This window comes from Erithacus rubecula (assembly GCF_903797595.1).
Source record: "Erithacus rubecula genome assembly, chromosome: 5".
In the NCBI taxonomy this organism is placed as follows: Eukaryota; Metazoa; Chordata; class Aves; order Passeriformes; family Muscicapidae; genus Erithacus; species Erithacus rubecula.
Genome location: NC_136687.1, coordinates 9260987 through 9288302, shown reverse-complemented (window position 1 = coordinate 9288302; position 27316 = coordinate 9260987). Strand labels below are relative to the sequence as shown.

The window sequence follows — 27316 nt, the reverse complement described above, 5'->3', positions numbered from 1 at the left end:
AAAGGCACCATGCAACTCTGGTGTAACCCTGTGCTTCAGAATAACTGAGCTCCCACTGGAAATGTGTGTGAGCCTGTGTTTTTTGGAAGTGCTGCACAGGAGTCCCAGGAGCATTGTCTTGCTGTCCTGCTTTAGCTTTAAATGCAATTTCAATCATGCCAAAGTCAAATTTAGCACTCCCACACGCTAAATTTAGAAGCAGAATAATTTTGGTTGGAAGGCACCTCTGGAGGTCATTCAGTCCAGCCTCCTCCTCTGCACAGATCCCACAGATCAGGTTGCTCAGGGCCTCATCCTGCCCAAATCTCAAACCCCCAAGGATGTAAGGCTGCCACTTGCCCTGCTCCAAGGCTTTACAGTCCTCTGGGGAATTTTGTTTCCTCTTGTACCTATCAGAACCTGCCAGCTGGAAGCTGCCATGGGTTGATTCATCTCCTTCCCCATGCACCTGAGCAGAGCCTGGGTCCATCCTCTCCCCAGCCCAGCAGACATGAGGACAGTGATGCTCTCCCCCAGCTTCCCAAAGGATCCTGGTTCCTGCAGAGCCCCTTGTACCTCCAGCCTCTGCCCATCCAGCCTGCCCACAGCTCAGCTCCACTTCTTCCCAGAGCCAGGACCCTGCCACGGCAGCAAAGCAGATCTCTCTAAAATCCCCCTTTAACATGAACACCATCACAGGTCAGTGAGGACACAAATTTTAAGCAGGGTGACTAAAATTAGCCTTCCAAATCCATATTTTGTATCATTTGAAAGCTGAGCCAAGGTTCAGTGCTGCTGAGCACCTTTAACTCACAGCATCTTGTCCATCCAGGCTTTTTTTACACAGCCACCTTCCATCACAGTATCATGTATCATAAGTAACAAAGCAAACTCTTCTATCTGCACCTGCCATAAGAGAACTGAGGGGGGTGTCAACATTTCTCCTCTGAACATGTAGCTTTAGACCCCTGGATTCTAAACTAATAGCAACTAATATTACACTCATGCTTAAATGGCTAAATAAATGCCGTTTTTTAGATACAAATATCATAATTAATCTATTTTCCCACAGCATTATCAGTCACAACAAATATGCAGATTTGCAGCAGCCTAACCTCAGGACTAACCCTACAAACAAAATATTAGACACACATTGTGATCCCACATCAAAAATTCACAGCAGAATAGAGCAACCGAACAATTTTTAAATCTATGCACAGACCAAACATAGAAAGAAACCAAGGCAGTTAAAAAGTTACACATTCAACATTGTAATTTGCCTTAGAAGTAGAGATTTTGTTGAAACAATAAATACCAAGCCCCAGCTAACAATATATCCTCAGGATCACAGGCATTACTGCACAGGTATCCAGTTTCCAGCCTCTACACCCTGCCCAGGTTTCTTACAATTTAGAGAACAGGCAATGTGATTAACACTGCTAATCTGGCTGCACTGTGAATTTTGGCTGACTCTTCCATATGGGAGCTCTGGGAGTTATGACTGCAATATAAGAAGTATTGTTAAGCCTCAAAGTTCTATCACAGCCTTGAAATACTTGTTGTTTTAAATTAAGTACCATCCCTCAGAGATATGTGACTGTGCAGCAATCTGTTCTTTAGTTTTTTATTAGATTAATTTGGTTCTAGTTGTCATAGTTGCAGAAAAAGGTTAAAAGTTTTTAACATTCTGGAAAGTCTTCTCATCCCTTTTCAGTATGAACAACATAAAAAAACATGCAAATGGTAAAAAAGAGGCTCCAGTTTTTTTTCCAGTTTATGATGACGGATGGCACTGTTTGTGATTTTTCCCTTAATGCTCTTGTGCATGTACATGGCCTAATTTAAAGATCTCAGGTATATGCACAAGGGTTTGGTTTCTGTTTGTATACTCTCTAGTAAATCAATGATACCGTAGTATTTTTTAAAAAAATACAAAATATTTGTATGTATTTATGTATAAGTCCTAGAGATACACTATAATACCTTGCTTTGAAGAAAGAACACCAATAACATGAGTTTTGGTCTGAAATAACCCTCCCAGGGTGTTGGGAAGAGCTGACAGGCAGTTCCACTCACCAGTACAGCACCCAAGGAAAGGAAAAAACATTCAGGAAAAGAGAAGACAAAAAAAAATAGTACCACAGCAAGTGCTATTCCTCTTGGAAACAGCAGAAACCACCTCCTGGTTCCCCTCACTGATTTTATGGCTTTGGTGGGGGAAATAGGGCAGAGGCAACAATGCCACAGCTGAGCATCTTGTAACAAACCAAGGCAGGGGCCAAAAGCATCTCACCAACATGGCTGGTACCAAGGGATCCAGAATTGGCCCCAGTCCATCACTTGGAGCAAATCCTGAGCTGCTGGATCCATCTGTGTATCTTTTGCTATAATACTTTGTTTTCCAGCCCGTAGGCAACTGACAGAGCAGATGTCACTGAAATGAATTAACGTATTAAGCTGCTATTTGTTTAATTCTGATGTGGAAAATGTGTCACACTCTAAATAGTTTAGTATGTTAATGTACCACTGCAGCAACCTACAACAACCTTTTTTCATTTCATTTTAGACTTATTTGCTTACTTTACTTTAAATCATAATTAAAATATGTTTACTTGCTTCCTTTTAAATGTACTTACTCTTAACTTCACCTCCAGTTTCCTCAAGCTGAATAAACAGAACTATTATCACAAATAAACATTTAATGTCCTAAGATATTTTATCTACAAGTTATTTGCATTAAATTACATAAGACAGACAGAGATAAAACTTTCAGTATAATATATTCCGTTAACAATCTGCAGCACAATAATTCATAAATGAGAGGGCTCTGAGGGTTTAAGGAATAACTGATTAATTTGTGTGTCTGCATTAGAAAGCTGACCAAAACTATAATTGCAATGTATCTCTGAGTAATAGTGTTAAAATCTGAAATCTAAATATTCTTATTTGAATCAAACTTTAAAAATTTTTTTTCAGAATTTAATTCTAAGGGAAGAATAGATTTTAATAACTATAGAATGAAGTTTTATTTCTTATAAAAATACACAGTTCCTTGTGCTTCAATTGGATTATACATGATAGTACAGCTAGTCTTGAACCTGAAGATTATTAATCTCAAAAACTTTTATGGAATAAATTTTAGAATCATTTTTAAAACATTATGATGAGCAGTACAAATGAGGAATTCCAAGCTGTAAAGATGAACGCTGCACATTTCAAACTGGAGGAGCAATATGAAGTCTCCTGAACTTTTCTGTGCATTCACAAGAGATGTTGCAAAGCCTCATTAACCTAAAAACTCTAAGCATGTATTAGTAAAAATAATCTTCTAGCATGTAGCTGCAGCCCTTTGATAAGTCAGCATCCCTTGCATTAGCTCTTCTGGTTCCTTGAGACTCTGGGCACGAGTAAAACACATTCAGTTTGCCAGTGCCCTACCCTGTTGACCTGGGTTAGGCACTGCTCTGACAGACCTTCCCTACAGGCACAGCAGGGCTCTGCAAATAACCCTCATCAACTTCCTAAACTGCAATGTCAAACCAGAATGGTTAAATGTTAAAACACAGCTTCTGAAACATGCTTCTGTGCCTGTACACCCAGTCAAAGGATGATGCTGTATGACATGGAGGAATCCCTGCAAAGAAACACCTGTCTGCATTTTCCTGTACAGCAGGCTCATCTGGCTTGATGGTGGGCAAACACTCCCCACTGAGACTGCAATGATCCATTGCACAATGGGGCAGGCACAGCCCACTGTGAGACTACCCTGGAACAAAGGCCAATGGCATCAAAAGCTTCTAACAACAAAAAAGCTGGAAGGAGAGTGTTCAGAAACAGCTCATAACCACCCTGTGCTGGTCCCCAGCAGGCACCCCTAATGTGGCCTCTGCTCCTCCTCTCCTTGGAATAGTTCTCATTATGCATGTGCTCTTCCCCCCACAATTAAATTATACCAGCAGTGACACTTCTGCAAGGATGAAATGATCAAAACCTGCTGACAAATAAATGAACACAGCAATCTGCTACTTCCAAACAGAGAGTAAGCGGCCACAATTAACACCATGCACTTTGGCCACATATTTTTAAGATGGACTTGTTTGTCCCAATGTCTTTTGAAGAGGACTGCCATGTGTGGCTTGCAGCAGGTTTATCTAGACAAACATACTCAGTAAAGAAGCTTGACTCAGTACCAGCCTTAGAACTGAAATAATCATCACCCCAACAATTCAGTTGTCAGGTCACTGGGGAATACAAAAGCTGACATGTGCTATCAGTGTGACCTGGAATGGGTCACAGATATTTTCTAAATTCCCTACTGAATCCATGTGATTGCAACCGATGAAAGATGCAGAAACTGAAAAATTGGAAAGTTGCCTCAAACCCCAGCTTCTTTACCCAGCTGGGAAAGGGAGATGGATGAGCAGAGAGAAACCCAGAGCCTTTCCACTTTGCTGCACTTAACCACAACAATGGCCTTTGGGGAAATATTAACTTAAGCCTGCCTCTGGAGGAAAAAGCTGCACGTTATCTCTTTGCCACGTTATGGCACCTTTAAAGAGGTTTAAAGAGCTGGCAAGTGACAGTGACAGCTGCTGGCAGGGGTCTGCTGGGACAGGCGTCACTGTGGGCTGCACAGATTCCTTGGTGGGGCTGTACACTCACAGCCTGGGTGCCAGCACAGGCTGCCTTTTCCTATCATGCAAAAATAAAATGTAAAAAAAAAAAACCCAGAAAACTAAACTTTTTCCACGGTTAGGTTCTAGGATTTTTTTAAGTATTTTACATGTGAAGTTTTATCTGATGGGTGACATCAGCTGCAATCTTGAAATGAAAACTCCTCATGGATATGATCCAAAGAGAAACAAAAATCAAGGGCAGGAATATTTAGGCTGCCAGGGGCATGAAGGCAGCAGCAGGAAACTGGCTTTGTTGCAGTTGGTTTTCTCAAGCCCAACTCTTCCCTCCCTCCTTGAGCCACTGGACAAGCTAAAGACCAGACATTATTTTCAAAACTTATAGAAAGATGAAAAACAAATTAACCTTTCATTTTCCTTTCTTACATCTACAGACAAATGTCAGCCCTTCATGCCAATGCCAAAAATAACCCAAAATGCATTAAGTCTTACACATGTAAAGTCAGAGTGACCTAACAGAAGGAACATTTAATTCAGACATTGGTATTTCAGACTCTTCCTCTCTTGACTAATCCTACCCAAGTCACAAATCTCTTCCCAGTTCTCTGTGCACAAGAAAATCCCCTTCTCTTGGGAGAGATTTGCAGTCAATTGACAAAAATACTTTAAAATGCTAAATACATTTACAAAAATATGAGCACTAGCATAGCATCATGAAAATCTACCAAAAATAACCTGACATCAGAGAACATAAATGTGACACATTCTATCAAAAATGCAGGATCACAAAAAAGGGGTTCCTACAAAATATGGCAAAATTTTCCTAAAGTTAAGACATTATCTTTTAGTTTGGGATTAAAAATAGTGCAACTGTTTATCTATAACACAAAGCAAGAGACAACATCATCTTCCAACAGTTCACAAACTATATGAACTGCAGTCAATAAAAACACAGGGAATATTAATATAACAGCAATTATCATAATAATTACATTATTTGTATTTTTAAATTTTCAAATAATTTACTGCATTATTGCTCTCTTTAAGCCACACCACTTCAGAATGCTTACAGAGAAGTATGCAATAAAAAACTGAAATAAATGGATAAAAAGAGATTTTAACACAGACAGTGAGATTCAAGAGCCATGTTGGAAGCAGCCTAGAGACAGGAAGGAGTGGAACACGTAGGGTGACTTTTCTATGAGTCAGTTCCATGGTTTGTGGATGTGCAGCTCCCACTGCCCACCCAAAGTGCTCCCTCCCACTGCTCCAGAGCTGCCAAGGTGAAATGCCAGGCAGCCTGTGACTAATCTGGTTCTTTAGTAAGTGTTGATTCTTCATGGTACCATAACATCTATGCAATGGAAATAATGTCCATATAATATTTTTTTCCACAGCACAGTTACAATGATTTCCCTTGAAAATTCACAGGGGCTATCCAAATTTCAGTCCTTTGCCTTCCAGCACAAGAGACATGATCTGCCTTCCAGATCCACAGCACAGAGCCACAAGGCAAGCTAAGGGTAGGAATCTTTAGAATGTCAAGGTTTGTTGTTTACCCACTGCTAAGGTCTCCCTAAGCAACAATGGATGAGCAACTCTTAAAATAGAGTCACAGGTTCACTTAGGGAAAAAAAAAAACCTATTTTTTTAATTACACAAATGTAAAGCAGTACAACACTTTATAAGCACACAGTGTAACTAGCACAGAAATGGACTATCAGGAGAAGTGACAGGTCCAATACCTTTCATTGTCTTGAAAGGACACACTTGTGCTCTTGAAAGCAACTCAGTATTGGGATACATGAGTGAAAACAACCACTTCTACAGAGAAGGAGGAGAGGATTAGATGTTTTAGCAATTGAATTTGACCCATAACTTAGGCAGTGTCTCATAAATAGTTTATGCAAGTAACTAGAATTAAAGACAGAATTCAGACTGAAATATTTGTGCTTTTTGATGCCCACAGTGCAAACAGCTATACTGAAAGCATCCACCACTCTAATAAATACATAATTACCGACCATATAAAAGACATGTATGATAGCAAAATTACTAGGATGGAAACTGGGACTGCCTCCAATATATAGGATTTTGATGTATTTCCAAAAATACTATTTACCCTTATATTTAGAAAAGGTCTGAGAGGCTTTATCTTTCTAATTCTTAGCAGGACAGGTAAATCAAGCATCCAACCAACATTGTGGCAGCTTCTGACAGCTTTAGCTTAACAGCCAGGCTTCTTCTGCCAACTTAAATTTGCAGCTCGTGCTGTTTGCTGCTTTCTAAAATAGGCACCACTATGGCACACTTCTAGATCTATGTAGACCTTATGTGCTTCAGAGACAAGACACAGAAAGCTCAGCAGAGCATTCCCTCAGAGCTGGCAGCACTCCCCTAATGTCAGTCTCAAACTTCACAGGACACAGCCTGAGCTGTTCCCATCAAAAGTCAGCTTTGACCTTGGGAAAAAACTCAGGCGTATCACAAGTTAAAATTATAGATCTATGGAAAGAAATGCAGAATGTGCCTATTGCTTCAGCAGTTTTTCTGAAAATTTATGATATGACTTCAGACCAGAAAGATGATTTAACCCCAAAGTTTAGCAGTAAGGGAAGTTAAGGGTTCTCAGAACAACCTAGACTTTAGTCTTAGGTCAAATCCTATTAGTAATATAGACAACCAAATCTACAGCTACCCAATCAGTGGGTAGCTCTATTAAGATATAAATAGAACTTTGTTAAGCTGGCTTTCTGCATTCAATGAAATTTAGGCCACCCTACCAAAGAGAAGCTAAAATTCATCATCTGAGGTGATGATCCCTTAGCACCATCTTGAAAAACATACAAGACCAAGATGTACACAGCCACTGCCATCCTTAGCTCCCAGGTCAGGACAATGGGCACAGCTGGAAACAAACTACTGGGCCACACAGGCATTCAATCCAAGCTGGTACAGTCCAATGATCTCAAATAATAACAATAAATGTCAGCAAATTGAAGCACAATCTATTGTGTTTTATCATTACTAAAGGTCCCATGGCTCATACAGACTGAAGCCATAAAGAAGATGCTAGAAAAGCTTTGGTTATGCTCTCCCTGACAACACATTAAGGCAATCTGTGAGATGCATGTTACCTTAGTTTGGTACTATGAAAACCTGTGGCTGTTAGAACAAAGATGCTGAAATGATTGCCCCTAACTCTGTACAAAGGCACATAAATAAATGCCCTGGTTTCAAAGAGACAAAACACTGCAGTTCACAGTGATCCCACCCATGGGTGATGATACTCAGAACTTCTCAAAGTCTCAGCAGTGGAGAAACCAGATTTTCTCGCTTGTCCCAGATGAGGAGGGGCTCTGCAGCTGCACATACATAACACCCAGCACAGGTCTGCATCTTTAGGCAATTGTTCAACAGATTTGTGATACATAAACCCTGTTTCTCCATGGGGTCTGGTTCAGGAAACCTTATCAATCCTCATAGCATGCAGCTGACACTAGTTTGTCTCCAATTTTCCAAGGAAGGAATGAGCCATCAAAACATGTCCAGGAGGACTGGTTGGTAAATGGCCACATAAAACATTCAAGATTAATCTGCCTGTGGATCTATAGCAGCACAACAGATGCTCTGCAGTCATGGTTAAGGACAGTTTCAAATACCCACCAGATGCCCAGAGATCCAGCTGAATGCAGGTCTAACTTCAGTTTAGCAAGTGCTGGAACAACCTGGCCTATTAAATTTTGAAAATCTCAGAGGCTGGAGATTTCACAGCCCCTCTGCCACCCTTCTTGGTTCAAACACTTTCACTGGGAGTTCACTTTTCCTTGCAACCAAGCACGAACTCCTCCTGCTACCCCACCTGATTGTTGCTTCTTGCTCTTTTTCTGTGCCTTTGTGAGAGGAGCTTGGCTTCACCTCTCCTTCACCCATTCCTCAGGGGGTTGAAAAACACAATTCAATTCCCCTCTATCTTGTCTACTCTTCTCCAGGTGGATCCAGAGCAGCCCTCTCCAGTCCCTCTCCCTGCCTGACACACTCCCAAGAGAAGTGCCCAGCAGCTTCCACCATCTGCTCACTGCACCAGCCCTGGTGGGTCCCCTCTGTTGACCAAGTGGGTGGGAACATCCCAGCTGAGTTACACTGCTAGTCATGGGAAGGTCAGTGCAGAACAACTCTTCTCCCTTATCACCAGTCTTCACCCATCACCTGCGCCCAGGAATGTTTCTGTCAGAGCAGCAGAGCACAGCACAGGGGTCAGTCTGAGCAGGGCAGGAGCTGCAGAGCAGACTGAGGCTCAGAGCACAGGCAGGGCTTCTGCCCTGCAGTTGGCAGCCTGACTGGCAGCCAGGTTAGCAGGGAACAGGGAGCATATGTGCAAGGAGAGGTGCAGAGCCAGTGCCAGACACGGCACAGACACAGCCCAGCTGCCCCCACTGCTCCTGTCCCTGAGGCATCTGCCTGCACACCCCTTTCCATTCCTATCGCCTCCATCAAGGGGCATGGTGGCAACACTATTTCTATGGTTTCCTTTGGTGTCAGCACACAATTGTAGGTGTGACCTTCAAGATTAGATCCTCTGTATCTGTGCTGCATCTAAAACTGTAACCAAGTGATTGCCTTTATGCTGCTGGTGCTGCACAGCCAAAGGAAGCACCACAAAAACCCTACAAGGCTCCACAAAGCCAAGCTTCCCAGCTGAACTCAATCAAATATCCTCAGTGGGCTCTTACAAGGTAAAGAACAGAAAAAGCCTGTTTGACTCACATGTCCCAGCTGAGTTTGCAATACCAAGAACACCAACATGAAAAAAGAGGGGAAGAACTTGTAAACAGAGCAAAGAAAATGAAGGTAACTGAGACAAAAACAAAAAGGAAACCGTACAAAGTATTTTTCATGACTTTTAGAGCATCCACATTATTTTAAACTACAACACCTATAGCAATCTAGGATTTATAAATGTACCTCAGTAAACTCTCTTGACTGAGGTAAAACTAAGTCCAGAACAAAGCAAAGTGGTCTCTGATCAAGAACTCTCCAAATGAATCCCTGCATACAAGGCTGCCCATTCATTCAGTCTCACTCAGAGCTGCTCAGCAGAGAAGAGCCCAGTATATATTTAGATATCAACTGGTAAACTGCCTTATGAATCACTTCTGAAATTCCCTTTATCCTAAGTCATACACTCTATGTCATATAATCTCTAAGTCATATACTTAGGAGGAGGAGTAGTAGATGACCTATTTTTTTAAGTGACAAGAGCTCTTGCCTGACACTTAAGCAGAACAGGTTCTGTGGCTTTTTCTTCATATGATATGAACCAAACTTTAACTCTTACTTCACCATGAATTTTACCATACAAACACTATCACAGAAATTCAACCTTATTATGCACTGCCTGAAACAGACTTGAAGGAACAAGATTACTGAATGCTTATTGCTCCCCTTTTGTACACCATGCCCAGATATTTCACTCCGTAAACCAATACAGGTGAGGGAATTTTTTCCCACTGAAGTGCAAATGAACTTGGCACAAGGGAAGAGGAAGAACCACATTTCATCCTCTTCTGAAGTATGACAGTGCCTCATGCTAGAAATTGCTAAAAATGAAGAGGTACCTGAAAATTTCCCAAGGATGCTGTATTTGTGAGCAGCTACTATGCAGTAACAACTAAGATTACACACTTGCTCTTCACAGCCACCATGAGGAGCAACTGCAAGCTGTTACTGTTTCACAATGACAGCATTACTTAAACCTAAAAATAACAGTTTCTAAGTAGACATGGACAGTTTCTAAGTAGACAAAGAAAACAACATGTATTTAAGAACATTGAAGTATTCTCAAAACATCACTAGTGATCTCCTGCAATTCAGGAATGTGTATTTTTCATGGCCAACTGCATTTAGACTTTGTTTTCTTTCATCTACAGACCAAGAAACTTTTCCTATAAGATCAGGGAGATTTTTCAAAATACAGTTAATGATCAATTTGTCCAATGCCAGTCAAAGGATTTGATTTTACACAGAAAGAGGAAAAAAATTGCTCCTCAAGCTACAGAAATATTCACTGAACAAAGTTTTTATTCATCCCACATTTCTCATCTGCAAATGGAAAAATAAATAACCATGCTTCATGCAAAACAATACTCCATCTAGATTTCAGTGCATGAAGATCAACTAATAAGCTGTGAAAAAAAACATTCCAGCATTTCAGATGGTAACAGTTATGGACCTTGACATGCTGCTAATGGACCTTGACACAGGGAATATTCTAAATTCAGAAAAGTCTGCCTTAAGGTTATATTTAAGCATGCAGAGAGCAAGCCAGCAAATTGTCCAATAATCTCCAAGGCCCATGAACCACCCTCCATCTGATGCTGGGCTTGTGCAGAGACCCAGCTCTGCTGCCTGGGCCCCCTTTCATGCTGGCACTTCCAGAGCTCTGTTTCTAACAGTCCCATGCAGCACAAGCCCTTTTAACACAAATATGCTTCATTCATTATTAATGCTGGGTGCTTGGTTGGAGAACCCAAGGTCCAAAGGTGAGTTAATGGCACCAGCAAACCCCTACAGGACTGGAAAATGCAGCAGAGAGCTTAAAATTAACAGTCAGGAGAGAGGAGTTTGCATTGCTAAAGACTTAATTTGTGTAGTGTAGAGGGGAATTGTTTGTCAAATCAAGCAAAACTAAAATCAGGATTTCTTCACTTCTCCTTGAATGTTGGCCATCCCAATGCACAGAAGAGATAAAAATTATTAATTACCTCAGTAGCCACGCTTGTTTTTCTCAATTTTCTTCTCGACATTTCTTAGCCCTCTATGTTTTTATGTCAAAGATAATTATGGGTGATTAAGTACAAAAGGAATAATGTCCTGAGGAGTAAAACTGAAAGCACAGTACATGGTACTGCAGATGTGAACAGCCCAGAAGGGTGCTCAGTACTGGACAGAGCTGCACTGAAAACAGGCAAGTGGGCAAGAAGGAAATCACCCTCAGAAAGCCAAATATCTGGATTTTGTTAAGCAGAACTAGCCACCTTTCCATAGCTGGGCTGTAGCACTTGATCCAATGGGATACAGGATGTCCTCCAGTCAGGAGCTGCCAGCTGATGTGACAACACCTGAGAATCTCTTCTGACCTACTTCACCTTCTCCTAACTGTGCTGGGTGTTTCCACCATCCAAGAACATGCAGCCATTTAAAATATACATACACTGAGCTGAAACCACTTTCATTAGAGCTGTGAAGAATCCCCCAAAACTAATCCCAAGATACAGCTTCCTGTTTTTCACAGTCTAAGAAATTAAACAGAGTCTGCAATTCAACCTCAGAGGAAGAAAATACCATCAGGAGATATGTGTCATTGCTTATTTTTTTCAGGGAAACTTGGCTAAAATGGCAATGAAATTAAGTAATTCTGCTTTTGTTTAATTTGAAACACGTGGGATTGCATTTTATAAGGTGAACACATTCATTAGCTGGCAAACTCCAAAGCAAATCAATCTCCTGGTGCTCCTGTCTAGTAATTCAATGCTCTTTTAGAGGTGCTCAGAATGAAGGGGTGAAAGAAAAATGCTGCATCTAAGTACAAAATATAGCAGAGTCTGAAACAATCATAACTACTGTCTCTAGGGAGGCTTCTTATCAGCACAGTTGCATGTGAACTTTGAAAAGGAATTAATCATCTCCAAACTGAGCTGGACCCTGTGTGACCAAAGTGAGAAACCTCTTTTGTAACCAGAGCCACTACATTCCTGCCCCATTTGGGCTGTGACACTCAATTTGCTGTTCTCTGATCCATGCAGTCAAATTGTCCCTTTAATATAATAGTTAAAAGACTAAATAGCTGTGTGAATTTGTGTCATGACATTTAATTTAATCTAATCTAACTCACCTAGTATGTAATTAGCTCTGTGATTCCCTTTTTTGCACTTAAATAGTAGACATCATGTTACCCTATTTCTGAGAATTGAGGAGAACCTCATTTTCACAATCTCAAATACTTAACCTATTCTGTTCTTCTTGCTATGATTTCAAGACGGCAAATAACTGAATTATTAGACTGAAAAGCATATTATAAACTCTTAAAAGTACCTTTAGGATACTAAAAGCACAATTGTTTCACATAAATCTCCCAGTACAAAAAACTATTAATAGTCTCTTTCCTAGAAATAGTTTGAGCCAAGATCAATGGTATGTATATAGAAGGCAGCTGAAGATAATCACATGTGGAAAAATCTAATTAGAACATATGTAATAATGCATCTGAACTGTGTTATACTATACCATGATCATATGATTTCTAGATTTAAAATTATGAGTCTGCAGTCCATTCATTAGGACAATAGCTCAATGCATGTACTATTAAAGAGCTTCAAATTGTATTACCTACATCAATATATTAGAAACCACATTATGTTTACCAAATATTAGCATTTCTATATCTAATGGCAAATATTATGGTTAAAGTGCAAAGCAGTGTCACAGCACTGCCTGAGACCCTCTTGAAACAGACAGAGAATGATGTGATTACCCTGGTGCAAGAGGGGACACAAACAGCAAAAGTTTCTGGAGCAATAAGGCAGATCCACAATGGTTTGCTCCATCTCAAGAGTGAAAGAAACACTGTGAATTTCTCCTGCAGTACTAAACTATGCAGCAATTAATTGGATCTTGTGTTTGGCTGATTTTAACACCCCACTGCACCCTTGTTTTCTTTCCAGAATCAGAAATATCCTTCTGTTACAGTAAACAGCAAACTTTAAATTAAAGCCTTTCCATAGTAATTTTGGTGGAAATCTTTTTGGAACAGCAATTTTAGACAAACTGTGGCATTGAATTGGTTGTACAATACTTGTCCCATCAATGTTAATGGAAATTTTCCATTGATTTTACTGAGTAGATATGGGTTCCTCACATTTAATTTATCATGAGAATTGATTGCAGGTTGTTTACACAGCCCAGACAGACACACAAAATCAAAATCTGGAAAGATCAAAGCTAACCCTATACCTAAAACTAAAACTCCTAAAACTGCCAGTTATTCTTTTAAATGAGACATAAGAACTCTCAGGGTTTTTTTCCACTCCCTTTTTTCCCAGGATGTTATTTTTATCTTGGCACTGTTCATTTTTGCTATTTAATTTACACCGTGTTTGGAGCAATTACTGAGAGAGAATTGTGTCAAGTCTCCTCTGCACTTACTTCTCTGTTGGGTTTACAGGTTTAGAATCTATTTAATTGACATTTAAAATATTATAGAGAGAAAGATTTGGACTCTAATATTTCCTGTACCAGGCTCAATTCTACCACAACAGAATTTAAACATTTCCCAGAGTTTCATATTCTTCAGCTCAAAATCACAGCCAGGCGACCAAGGAAAGGATTCTGTAGTGGCATTTCACCAGTGCTAAAAGAGATGTTACCAGTCCTGTGAACTGTCTCAGACAGGAGACAGATTTGGGATTTCTATCGTAGATCAAACACCCTGCAGCCCATCTCTGCTCTCACCTGCACACCTGCCTTGGCCTGGGCACTTCCACAGAGAGCACGGACGTGCTGGCAGGACACGTTTCACCCACAGACCGTGTGAGAACGTGGACAAGCAGCACACATGAAAGCACTTACACCATCAACAAACACGAGGAAACGCCAGACTAGGTTTTCAGCTGAAACCTGCAGCAGGTGCGTGACCCCAGGTCACTCACTGTCCCAACCGGGAGCTCGTTCTCTGTTTGCACCAGGCTTCCCTCTGGCTGGTGCAAGGATGTGCTATGATTAAGCATGTTGACACACACAGTCACCACATAATTGTAGCTATTCAGCCTCTCCCTGTTGTTGTGATAGAGCGTATATTTAGCACTACAGCTACCCTCAGAAACGAAATACACAACCAACTCCCACAGTCCCCCCTCTCCTCTGTGCACAGCCCTGCATTTGCCTGTAATATTTTGCAATCAGCTGTGCTTGAAGTAACCACCCCCTGCCGACACACAACGCAGATGAATACTGGAATCGCTAAAAAATACAGTTCCAAGTCAGTTCTCAAATCCTGCATATATCACAGGATAAATTACTTTTGTATTGCCCTGGGCAACTGGATTCCTCCGGGCGGCAATCCTAGCTTGGGCTCCGCGGCACATCCTCAATAATCACCTCCTTTATCACCACAGTATCTCGACCAGCAGAAAAGGCCGGGCTTTTAACCCAAATATCCCCGCCTGAAAAGCCGTGTGCTCCCACTCGGGATGCCGGGCTGGCCGGGGAACCAGCTGATGCCACCAATGCCACCGGCTGCGGGGCTGGCGAGACCGCCGAGCGCTGGGTACCGGCGGGGGATGGACACGGGGCGGCCGAGCCGCGGCTGGTCCGGCCGGATTTGGGGCTCCGGCCGGGATTTGGGGCTCCGGCCGGGGTCTGGAGCGCTGGTCCGTCCGGCAGGGCTCGCCCGGGGCGGAGGCGGCTCCGCCGGAGCCCCCGAGCAGGGTCCGCAGCCCCTCCCGCCCGGCAGCGCCCGAGGCTGCGGCAGCTCCCCCCGCGACAGGCGCACACACAGATTCTCGTATTTTCGGGTGGCTTTAGGTGAGCAATTTTTACCCGGCTGCCGCTGCCCGCACCCCGCGCGGCAACGAGCCGAGCTGGGCAGCGGCAAAGGTGTCCCAAAGCACGGGTGGTCGCGGCCGCCCCCCGCGCCCGCCTACCTGTGCCGGTGCTCATGGCGCGCAGGACGAGCCGGAGCCGCCGCCGCCCGTCCCCAGCCCCGCGCCAGCCCCGCCCGCCGCGCAGCGGGGCCGCGCCGCGCTCCGCCCCCGCGCCAGGTGCCGGCACCGCAGTCCCGGCCCGGCCCGGCCCGGCCCGGCTCGGCTCGGCTCGGCTCGGCTCGGCGGCACCTTGGGAACTGTAGGCAGCTCCGCGCCGCCGCCCGCGGACTACATCCCCCTCCGTGCCTTGCTGCGGCCGGGGCGGCTCCGGCCCCGCCGCTGCTGCGGGCAGAGCTGCTGCGCTCCCCCCGCCCCGCAGAAACTTCTGCCCCGGTCTGGGCTGGAGCCGCAGCCCGCTCCCATCTGTCCGGCCTGCCTCGCCCTGCGGCTGGGATCTCGCTTTGCGTTTTCCCGTCCCGCCTGTGCTCGGCTCGTGTGATGCCCGAGCAGAGCGGTCCGGTGCGCAGGTGCTCCGGCTCGTCCCCGCAGCGCCCGGGCGGTGCCCATGAGGATGCTTGCGCTGTTCTCCGCGCCGCCCAGGCTCCCAGGCAGCGCTGCACCGCACCGCAGGTGCTGGCAGCAAGTCCGGGCGTTCAGCAGGGCAAAGCTGTGCTTTCTGGATCGGGTAAACTTTAACCGGTCCTTTGGATTTGAAAGTACAAGGACACACAATTACTATTAAAGCCATTTGTTTATTAAGTACCGATTTTTTCAGTATTTCATCAACCCGAAAACCTATTTTATTTCTGTGAGAATTAATGGGATTCTTTAAAAAAAACCAAACATCTGTTTCAACAAATACAAAAGCAGCCAGCGTGGTTGTGTAAGCATGTTGTACTGCACAGCTGCTCTGATGCTGATTTCAGACTGGGCTCGGGGCAGCTTGGGGTTACAGTAACACTGTGAGGAAATGGGATGTGAAGACTCGATTTGCATTAGTATGAGTCTGCTGATTACTCTCTACTCCACTGACAGTTGCCTAAAAGTAATATCTTAATTAGCAGTTGTAAGCATAAAACCTACACAGCTTTCCCAACCTACACCTGAAACTGAAGAGACATGAGCTGTGTAGCAGTGCTTACATGTCACACTTTGATAGAGACATGGTCCTTGGCCCTGTGTAGGGATAGCAGTACCTTATGTACTGATGTGCGTGGTTCCTGGACCTAAGCACTGCTATCAGGAAAGAATGTGGACCTGCAGTACAGATCAGACAACCCAAACAAGTAACATCCCATTCCCATAGCCACCAATCAGTGGGGATCTCTGAGGGGGTTACCTGAGCCAGATGTGTGTTCTTTGTTTAGAACCTTCTGTGGATTTTCTTCTGTTGTCTTGTCCAGCTGTAGCTTGTTGTCCAGTGTCCAGCATCCTGTGAAGGGAATTTCACAGCCAAACTGTCTGGTGTGAAGAACTACCTGCTCTTTTTTTTTGAGCCTGCTGTTTGCTGGTTTTACTTGATACCTGCTCATTCTAGTACTATAAGAGAAAACAAACATATAATTCCCTGTTCTCTTTCTCTGTGTCATTTATGAATTTACACTGCTCTGTCAGATTGCATCCTTCACTCCTACTCTAGTTAGTCACTCTTTAAACTGGGTGACTTGTAACTTCAGTACCATGCTACTATCTGTCACTTTCTGTCATTTGTTCTGGAGTTTTATTGTTTGATTATCAACTTTGATTTTAGTCATGAAGTGTCTTTGCATATAATAATCATCATGAGTTCAAGGCAATCTCTGAGTGATGTTAGTGATACAAACCCTGTGGCTATGCATAACTGTTGCATTAAAAGCTAAATTAGACAGAGCTCTTGAACATGGTGGGTGTACAGTCCATATTGGAGGTAATGAAGAGGAAACTGCCTTGGGCTTGAAGTCTGTTAAAAGACAGTTTGACCCTTCAATTGGGTGGCAGTGCAAGAGGAGAATGCATGCTAAAGCCTTTCATAATTCATTGCAGTGAACACCCGAGGCCCATAAGAGGTTTTTGGAAGTTTTTCCTACAAGTCATAGAGGTAACTTAAAGGTCGAGGTTGCTACACCGATGCTCAAAGTGCCCACATGATGCCACATCTTGGGGAACACTGTGAGAAACAGGGCATGGACTTCAAATTTGCCCTTGCCACCTACCACAAGCTTGATTAGAAGCTCCTGTGAGCCACTGGAAAAATCAGTCTGCTTCTGGTAAGATCCCATTACTCCAACCAATGAAAAAGGGAGGAATCAGCAATTAAAAGGTCTCCTGTCTATAAAAGATCTCCAGGCTTACCCAGGAAAAGCTCTGCTTCAATGACTTTTGGATGGATGACACAGATGACCCAAGCATTACTTGGGAAGAGGTCACATCTCAGTGCATGAGATCTATGGCAAAAAATAGTTGCCAGAGTTTATTATGAATTCTGTTGGATTTGATGCTATCCTTGCTCTGCAGAAAGACATTGCCTTTTTCTCTGAGAAGTTGGCCTTGAAAGAGTTTATAGCAAAAGTGTGGTGAAATTATTGGCTTCACAGTCAAAGTGAAAGCATCCAGAAAGAGTTGCCAAGAAGGCTTTTACTAAATAATTTAAACTGAGCACCCAGTCTCATAGAGGAAATATCTCAAATCTTCCAGGACCATGATCCATCCCAAGAATGGGCAGATACACTCTTTGGAGCACTCTAATATTCAGCCTCTTGTTACCAATCTCAGGCTCGTGAGCAGTCATCTCTTGATTTTCATTTTTAGAAGCAGTCAGCTTGTTCAGAAGTGAAGAAGGCTGAAAAGTCAGTCTTTGACCTGTCAGCACTTTGCAACACTTCTGTCATTACTGGGAATTCAACTGGTACCTGGCAAACCTGAAGATCCTGTTTCTTCCTTTAGGTCCTCAGTGTTATCCTGAATTCTTCTAAGAGCATTTTTTTTTTGTTTTTTGGGGTTTTTTTATTTTATTTTTTTTCTTTAGGAAGAAGAGCTTGAAAAATGCTATGCAAGACAGATTTACTTTTTAGCTTAGAAATGTGTCCTAAAATTTCTCCACTAATATTATTTGGACAGTGCTATGGAAGAACTTTGCATTTTTCTCTTCATGTGCATTTAAACTGTATGTCTCAAGTACATTTTTATGTCTTGCTCTATTGTATTGGCTGTATCAGGAAAATAAAATCTTCACTATCTACTGAATCTGTAACCATCCCAGTTATCAGAAATGCATCCTCCTAACATAAAGGAATATATCTTCATTCATCTTCCCTCAAGTAAGGCAATGTGTTTTCATGTAAAGAAAAAAAAGAATGAGCACTGTAAATGTAAAGAAAAAATTCAATATAGTGTGTCTTCTGTTAAAAAAAGCTTCAGCTGAAATGAGAACAAAAGGATTGTTTCTAATATTTCTGAAGTTTCCCAATTCAGGGTGGTCATGGTCTTCCAGGACAATAAAATTATTACTTTTATTGGATTGTCTGCACAGTTTTTTAGGTCATTGCCATATGAGAGGGGTCATATTTTAAAAGCACCTCGGTGATGAAGGGTCCAGCAAGAGAGAGAGAAACTGGAACTTCTGCATTGGGAATGCACCAGAACCTTTATCACTTCCCAGAAAAATCCAACAAAACAAACCAACCAAATATACAAACAAAAAAACCCAAAACAACAACAAACAAACAAAGTGGGGAAAAAGAAGTAGTTATCCATCCAGCTGCCAGAAGTGATTAACATGCTAATCCAGACTATAGAAAACTACAAATCCAAGCATCTGTTTAACCTGGTGAAATTTTCCCTTGGCTTCATGTTCAAAGCTGATACAGTATCACAAGATTTTCAGGTCAAATACCAACTTGGAGTGAAACTTAAAAGGACAATTTGTTTGTGCCAGCTATGCTATTAGCTGTTGAAACCCTTCTGAAGTTGTCCTAAATAGATATCTCATGGAAAAAAAAAATCAGAAAAAATTGCATTAATTAGACCTGCTTTTGTAAATCTTATTGTGCAGCTCTGTATTTAATGCCATTAAGTTCTATTGTATAGTCCTGAAAACTGAATTTAAGCTCCTAAGAATCTAAAGTAATTTTTACTTTTTTAACCTGAAATCCTCTTTATAAGCTGATTTTCAATCTAAGATGCTCTCTTTTGACAGCTATTATGTCTTCTGGAAGACAAAAGAAAACTGGCAATTTACAGTAATGTATTTTGAAGTCCTTATGTTTTCAATGGCAAATTATTCTTCAATCACATTCTATAAATTTACAGAAATATGTCATTTTCCTATTGATTGAAAAATAGAAATTCTTTTGTATCACAGAAGATTAGGAACCTGACGTGACATGCTGTCATGACCCCTCTTTTGCTTTTTCTGATTCTCTTTTGTGTGAAGAAGGCTTCCTAAAAATCTATGTGCTAAAAACATTTATACTTTTATTTTTTCTGGTGTCATACCTCTTATGAATTCAGGGCTGGGATACTTTGTCTGGGTTACAATCCTGTAATTAGACTTGAACTTATGTACTTTTATGACTAATTCCATATGGAGTGATGAGTTTTTGACATCAAAATTACTTTATCACAGAATTACTGATACTGGGGCAGATGCCAAAATAAGCCACCCTTGTGTTTGCAGCCAGTGACAGCAGTTACCTCTCCACCACCTTACTCTGTTGTATTGGACTGACATTGATAATAAATAAAATATAGGGCATGTCTGAAGTTCCAGAAAAGTAACAAACTGGGATCTTAAAATGAGATTCTGGGTATGGGAATAAATTACCAGCTACTCATGGAGCCAGAAGCACACGTGTTTATAAATAATTAATTAGTGTGAAGCAGCCATAATGAAATAATAACATGGCTCTATATTAAGATGTCTGAGTTGCACTATCAAGATGTCAGTAATAACTTTTGCACAAAGCTCCTCTCACACTGTGGGAAGAATATAAACACTGCATCAGCAGCAATAACTTAGATATCCATTACCCATCACAAACCTAAATGCATTATGATCAGTAGGTCAAATAAAACTCCCAGGCAAACTTTGCAAACAGAAAGCATGAAATAACATCAAAGGGAGCAGTGGCTGAGGATGAAAGAAATCTTTGTTACAGTGAGACAATCAAGGACTGTTCTCTCGTGTCAGCAGTCAGCTTTTGGAAAGTTGGTCAGAACAAATAAATTTTTATATCTCAGGCTGCTGCACATGGCAGGAAGTCTAACAGGTAATGGTGAGCATCCATATAGAATTCAGACACCAGGATGACAAACCCCAAGGTTATAGCAATGAAATGGGCAGAAATACAAATGCAGAGAGGGGTTTGGGGAAGAGCCAAAACAAAGCCTGGATGATATAAAAGTCACTACACTTGCAAAAAACATTGGCAAAAATTTAATTTTAATTTGGGAATGGCAGATGAAGCCTGCAAGGATTTCAGTGTAATGTCACACAGTCTGAGCAACCACTGATATCAATACTTATGACAGTAAATGTGCAAATGTTTACATAATGTTGTGCTTTCTGTAGTAAACAGGAAGAAGGATAATGTGTCCCTTTTGTTGCAGAGAGGTTAACACTTATTAAACATGTTGTGATCTCTTGCAAATGTGACTCCTTGGAAAACCACTCCTGATGTGAAGATACAGCTTCTCCTGTGGAATAGATGATATTACAGTTCAAGGCCCTGAGTCAATTTAACTCTGTTTTGCAGCCCAGGCTGATGTGTGCTGATTTCTCATTCCTTACCCTACACTGCATATCTAACACAGTTCTTAAAAAAAAAATATCCAATACAGCCTCATGCCAGCAGAAAGTAAACTCTTCTGAGGCGATAAAATTCTCTGTCTAAGTGAGGCTTTGCCTGGGAAGATGTGTGACAGTTTGCAGGAGCTTTCAGCCCACTCTGGCAGGGAACATTCCTGGGACATCAGGCCCTAGAAAATGCAGCTGTGACTGATACTTCTCTCTGTGACCCCAGCTGTAACAAACCTGTCCTGTACTATCAGTGTTGCTTTCCAGGCTTCACTAGGGGAAGGTCTCAGTCAATATGAAATAGCCTGGACCAAGTCCTACCTAAAAGAGAATTTAAAGTTTACATGGGATTGTGGATAGCAGGTGCCCAGGTGTCAACTAGGAAAAAAAAAAAAAAAAAGAATGGAAACTTTTTTTTATTATTATTATTAAAAAATGAGAAAAAGTGGAAAAATATCACTGAATATAATTAATGAACATGAAACATTCTGTGCATTTATTGGAGTGGGTTTAAAATATGTTAATTCTTATTAAAATTTTTGTGTTTAGCTTCACTGCCTTAAACTTAGTAGGAATCTTTTTATAGCATCCCCCCTCCACATTCACACCTTAACACCTTATTGTCTGTGGTGGCCAGTGCATGTACATTTATTTAAACAAATATCCAGGAATGGAATTGTAAGATGGTTCCAACACCAAATTTCAGATAGAAAGCATCTAGAGTTTTCATGATTTTCAGATCCAATTGATGAAAGTTCCACTGTCTCAATAAAGAGAAAATCTTTCCTCATATTTCTCAAGACTGATGGTTGCACTATACCCTTTAAAGACTTTATTCTTCTTGTAAGAAATACTACCTCAAGCATACAAGGCTGGATACTTCAGCATAAAATGTTGTGCTTGTTATGTTTATAAACATCTCTTAATATACTTAGTTCTGGTAGCTGTGGCCAAATGGTCTAAAAAAGATAAACACAAGAGGAAAGTTGCTACTAGAAATTCTAATTTAGATCTACAGATAAAGCTGCAAAAAAATGGACATATTCAGGTCTCAACTAGAGGGCAGCAATAATTTGGAAAAATTCCAATTATTTAGCTAGTTTTATATGAAGTCAGATTTTTATAGTTATTTGTTGAAGTGAAAAGTATCACTATGAGATTTTCTCTGCTGTAGACATTTTGGTGGCTGGAAATGCTAATCCCAAACTATAGGAAGACAGCATTTTGGGCTACCTTGATCAAAGGGAAAACTGCTGACACTAAACCAAGTTGCACAGAGTGAATGGAACAGAGCTCGTAGGATGATAAATTGAAATTCTGTGATTGTTTCTATCCTGAAACATCTATCCATTTCATCTATATCTATGGCTATCTATTTGTTTTGGTCTTCCAGTTATTCCTTCAGGCATGTTCTTCCATGGAGCATTAGGAAAGCCAAAAACAAGCCTTCATTTCTATTGAATCCATATCAAAATATCTTTTCTCCACTTCTGGAATGCCTAGGGAAGTCAAAATTTACTTTCTCAATGCCAAAACTAGCTCAGGAGATATCTGTATTCCACATATATTCAAGCTCCTATAAATAAATTTCCATGGCCCTGCACTTTTTAGCACTAAGCAGAATCACCAAACAGATGGGTAAAATTTCAGTTCTGCAAATTAATTTTTTCAGTGTGTGGCTAAGGATTGTAAGTGCTTCTTTCTTGAAAGTCTTTTAATCCATCCCAGAAGTGCTCTGGCATGCTAGTAAAGAAAAGAGTTGAATATGCATATAGAAATATAAAAATACATTTCAAATAGTACACATTTATGCAAATCCTCAGAAGGGAGAAGGAATTGAAGCAGAACTAAATATTCATTGCCTCTGCTCCTCCCCCTTCTTTTTTAAGATCAAGGAGCTGTGGCTTTCTACTCCACTCCACAGAATAAACAGTTTTAGATATACTGACATAGTTTTCTTTGCTTTAAAGGAGAGCAGAAAAGCTGTGACAACCTCAGCAAGAAATCTTATTCCAGGAAAAAGCCTTGAGTGGTGCCTTTTTCTAAATGCTTAATGTGGGACTAGGTCTTGAAGATCTCTTCCAATTTTGATGGACATGTGACCCTGTGAAAAGAGTCCTCTAAAGGAAAAGAGATATAAATCCATTTGAACAGCATAACTAATAATCTCAGTATGTGATTACAATATATAATTATATCCTAGCTACCTATAAGAAGTTCTCCTTAAGAATAAATTCTTATTTCTACCTGCAAACTTCAAGCAGCTGAAAATTGTTAACCTTTAATTAAAAATCACTTCACCTAATTATAAAAGGAAGCACCTATTTTTCTTTTAATTCCCCTGTAATGCTGTGAAAGGTGGGGATTTAGCCTGTCAAGGGTAAAACAAAAATTTTTTTATTTTAATAAAAAAGTATGTTCTGTGGGAGTTTAAGTGTAAAGTGCCTGGAATACAGATATTTTTTCTCCTTTTAATAGTTGGAGGTTTGCAGATTAACAGAATTATTGTTTCCATGTTAACATGTATTTCCTAATTTCTTGACACTTGGATGTTTTAGAGGCTGTATTTGCCAAGTGATTTGTTAATTCCAATAGATAAGAGGAGTTTAATTCCTCTTGCAAGATGAAAGAAAATTAGGGAAAGCTCCTCTCCAGTGCTGAAGCTTGTGAATACAAACTCTCTCAGTGTATTTGGTTTGGGGTGATTGAGAAGTAACATGCTTTCTGTGCTGCAGGGAGCTCCAAAGTTTGTGCTTGATTTGGGGAGGCTATTATTCCTATGGGGCAGAAAATAAATCCTGCTCAACCATAAAGTACAGAAATGAAATTATTAATCTAAGTATTAGTGGTAAGTGGTAATTGAAATTTTTATTCTGAGCTGATGAGACACTTTTAGAAGTTTTCCCTTCTCTGCTGTGGCTGAGATGGAATTGTGACTCCAGTCATGAGTGGACTCCTTTCTGCCTGCTGAGGTTTGAATATGGGCTCCCTTGTTAGGGACACATTGGCTTTTTGGTCTGCAGATAAGTGTTTTCAAGAGAGGAGGAAGCTCTGTCAGGTGTGTACCATGGCCCTTCTTGTGCTTGGGAATAACAAGCTCAGTAACATCTATTATTAGCACTTGGTAACTGTAAGCAAACTTAGCCATTCTGTATGGGCTGTGTAAATAGCTCAGGAACTGTGTGAGTGGTGTAACAGCTGGATGTTCTGACTCTGCATTTTCCTGCAGACTGTAAGGCGACAGCATTTCCCTACAGATGGGTGCAGTATATTTATCTTCTCGTGTTTTCTGTTTTTCCTTTCTGAACCTGGCTATGGAGCTGGGATGGTGTTTTTTCCAAGACCTGAGGGGAAGTAAAGCTATCTGGGTTTCAAGCAGGCAGATGCAAAGATGACAGGAGACCAGAAGAAAGCACTTTAGCTAGTTCTGTATGCAGTTGCTGTGGAGAGATAACATGCTAATCAAAAGGAAACATGTGGCTAAACCTATGTCTGTGGAAGTTGTGTGTAATCACATAGCATGAACACAACACAACTAATATCCATCCATGCTGATAATCTAGCTAGAATTAATATAAATGGGTCAGTTTGCTAAAATGTTACCACTGTGAGTTAGTACTTCAGTTGGAATGTTTTTTACATCTAGAGGCTCAATTGATTTTTTTTTTTTTTTAACTTTGCAATACAGATTTCTTTTTAGGGGGGAGTTCCTCAATTACTAGATGAAAGAGGAACTAACAGAGTAATTTAGCCAAGACAGCAGTCAGTATCTTGTGTGGTTTAAAATTTGACATGCTAGATGCAAATAGTGGAGAATCTGTTTGTTTCATGTTTTGCTGAAACTAGAAATCTTTTTATGATCAGTTCCAGCAAGGGGCAATAAGCTTGTTAATATATATTGGACTTGGGATGAAAGAAATCAGACAGAAGTTTAGTAAAATGTGTAGAAAGATCCCTTCTCAGCTAAAGCTGGTATTTCTGTCACTTATCAGGGAATAATCAAATTAGTTATGACTCAATGTTTTTACAAGTTAGAATTGTCCTTTTGGCAGTGGACTGTTCTTTCATAGGTATTTCCCCAACTGTGCTGGAATAATAGTTACACTGGAAGGTATAACTTGTCCTTAATATTAAAATGTGTTGTTTTCCCTAAGACAAGCTGCTGAAGTAAAAAATGGTCAAACAAACATGCAGTTGCAGAAGGACAGACAAACAGGATGATGGAAAGCAATGCCTGAGAGAGACAATTAGAGGAAGTGTCTTGTGTGTGACACAATGTCCTCTCCAGCCTCCTGTCAGCTTCTTTTAATAATCCTGAAGAGATCAGGGACAGCCCAACATAATCAGGATCATCAAGTCTTCATGTAATTTTACTAGTTAAAGAACTGACTAGAAGAAACAACTTTGAAGCCTATTTTTAGCAAAAGGAAACCTGAAACAGGTAGCACAATTCACAGTAACTAGAATGTAGCGATTACTAATATGGAAACCAATCTGTGCTGCCTCTGTTTTTTTCCTGTTTGCTGCAATATATTCTCTGGAGTTATTTCATGAGAGCAGCTGTCCAGTAAGGTTATTCACCTAGATTTTTTGTAATGCAGATTAGTACTGTTCAAATAACAAAACAGGAAGTCCAGGGCCAACTTTTGATGTCATTACATTAAAGTTGAAAGCTTTTTTTTTTTTTCCTGTTTTTACCTAAAATACATGTCCATATACATCACCAAGAATGGAAGTACTGGCTGTGGTGTGATGAAATACCATGGAACATGACTTCAGAGTAAAATCACAGAGAAAGCTGAATATTTCTGATCTAGTTGAAGATTGCAGAAAAGATTTGGAGGACAACTTTTAAAGGTCCCTTCCAACCCAAACTATTTCATGATAGTATGGAAAAAGGAATTAAGGAGCCTGGATTTCAGTTGGTGATATTTTGTTATGTGTCTCTTGTAGTGAATTGCATCTCTCTTTAATTTCAGTACTTTAAAATAAAAGTTAGTTGTATCTTTTAAGATTTTAGGGACAGTGGTAGATTCTACAATGCTTGGGACTCTAGAAATAGAGACTAAAATATTATTATCCATTGGTAAAAATACAGGCTTAGATGACTGAGGTTTTTTTAAAACTACTTTGATTCACATAAAAGAAGAAATACCAGTGAAGAACTGATGTAATAAAAATGTAACCAAATATCTTAAAATATACATATAAAATAAATGTGATGAAAAGACTTAGAGATTTTTGAAACTCGTGGAAAATTAGTCAGTGAAGTGGTGACAGAAATGTGATATTTCATGGTGTTGGCATAGTTTCTGCACAAATTGATTGCTCCTGAAGTGGTATGCTTTGTGTACTGCATTATAGTGCAATATTAAATTAGTTCCCTCTGGGATGATTGGTTGGTTGTGATTTACACGTTTACTTTTCTACCTTCCAACTTCATAATTTCTGGTAAGATGGAGAGTCCCCAAGTACAGGGACAGAGCTCCCTCTCAGTGTGAAGTAGCATTTATAATTCATGTTTACGTGGTGTGATGGGGTGGAGAAAGGTAAACAACAGCATGATTTATAATTAATACCTGATTTCTAAGATTTGAAAACAACTCTGAAATGCATATTCCTTGAGATAAACTGGCAGGAGTGATAACTAAGGCAGTCTGAAAGGTCTGGTTTTGGTGCTCCTGCTGGTGAGAGCTGTAGGAGGGCAGCAGTGCAGTAGGGACAGCCCATCCCCTCGAACCCCACTGCTTTTCTGGGTCATTTAGGACATGGCACATGGATCAGCCTTGTTACACAGAATATAAACTCTGTGTGCATTCCATAACAGCCTTGCTTAGCTCCCCAAACTGATATTTAGTCCTGCAAAGTGCATGATAGGTCTACTAAGTAATACACTTCTGCAATTTAACCCTGAGCATATTGGTGTACATTTCTTGTAAAACAATTTTTCTTTTTTTTTTTTTTTTTGCAGCTGTAATGATAACAAGAAATCTAATTTTGCAATCAAAAGCAAAGGGGTGACAAAGCCCTATACTATATCTGAAGGACTGTTTGTTACTTTTTTCTAAACAATAGCTTTTTTTAACACAATGGCCTGAATGTGTCCCTTGGAGCCTTTTAGCCACCAATGCAAAATGCCACAATGAATTTTGAAAAGCTGGAGTGTATGAACGAACCTTCCAGCACACTTGATACTTTTCTGCTTTGCATAATGAACTCATCTCCATTCTCAGGAATGTTTCTTTCTCTAAAAAAAGAAAAAAGTTTTGGAATTAACAGTATTGGTTAAT

General features: G+C 40.7%; 1 protein-coding gene across 8 annotated transcripts in view; it reads right to left on the bottom strand.

Annotated features, from left to right (window-relative positions):
- Positions 1 to 15486, bottom strand: part of ABLIM2 (actin binding LIM protein family member 2) — a 125793-nt gene extending 110307 nt beyond the window's left edge. For 6 of the 8 annotated variants that reach the window (XR_013774211.1, XM_079305334.1, XM_079305331.1 and 3 more), the window contains exon 1: positions 15314 to 15442. Coding sequence is in view for 7 of the 8 variants with exons in the window: in XM_079305334.1 (XP_079161460.1) it covers positions 15314 to 15329 (16 nt within the window). In the remaining variant the exon portion in view is untranslated. Of the gene's footprint in view, positions 1 to 15313 lie in introns of all 8 variants that reach the window. The other 2 variants (XM_079305328.1, XM_079305329.1) reach the window with 2 other exon arrangements.
- Positions 15487 to 27316: the final 11830 nt, after the last annotated feature.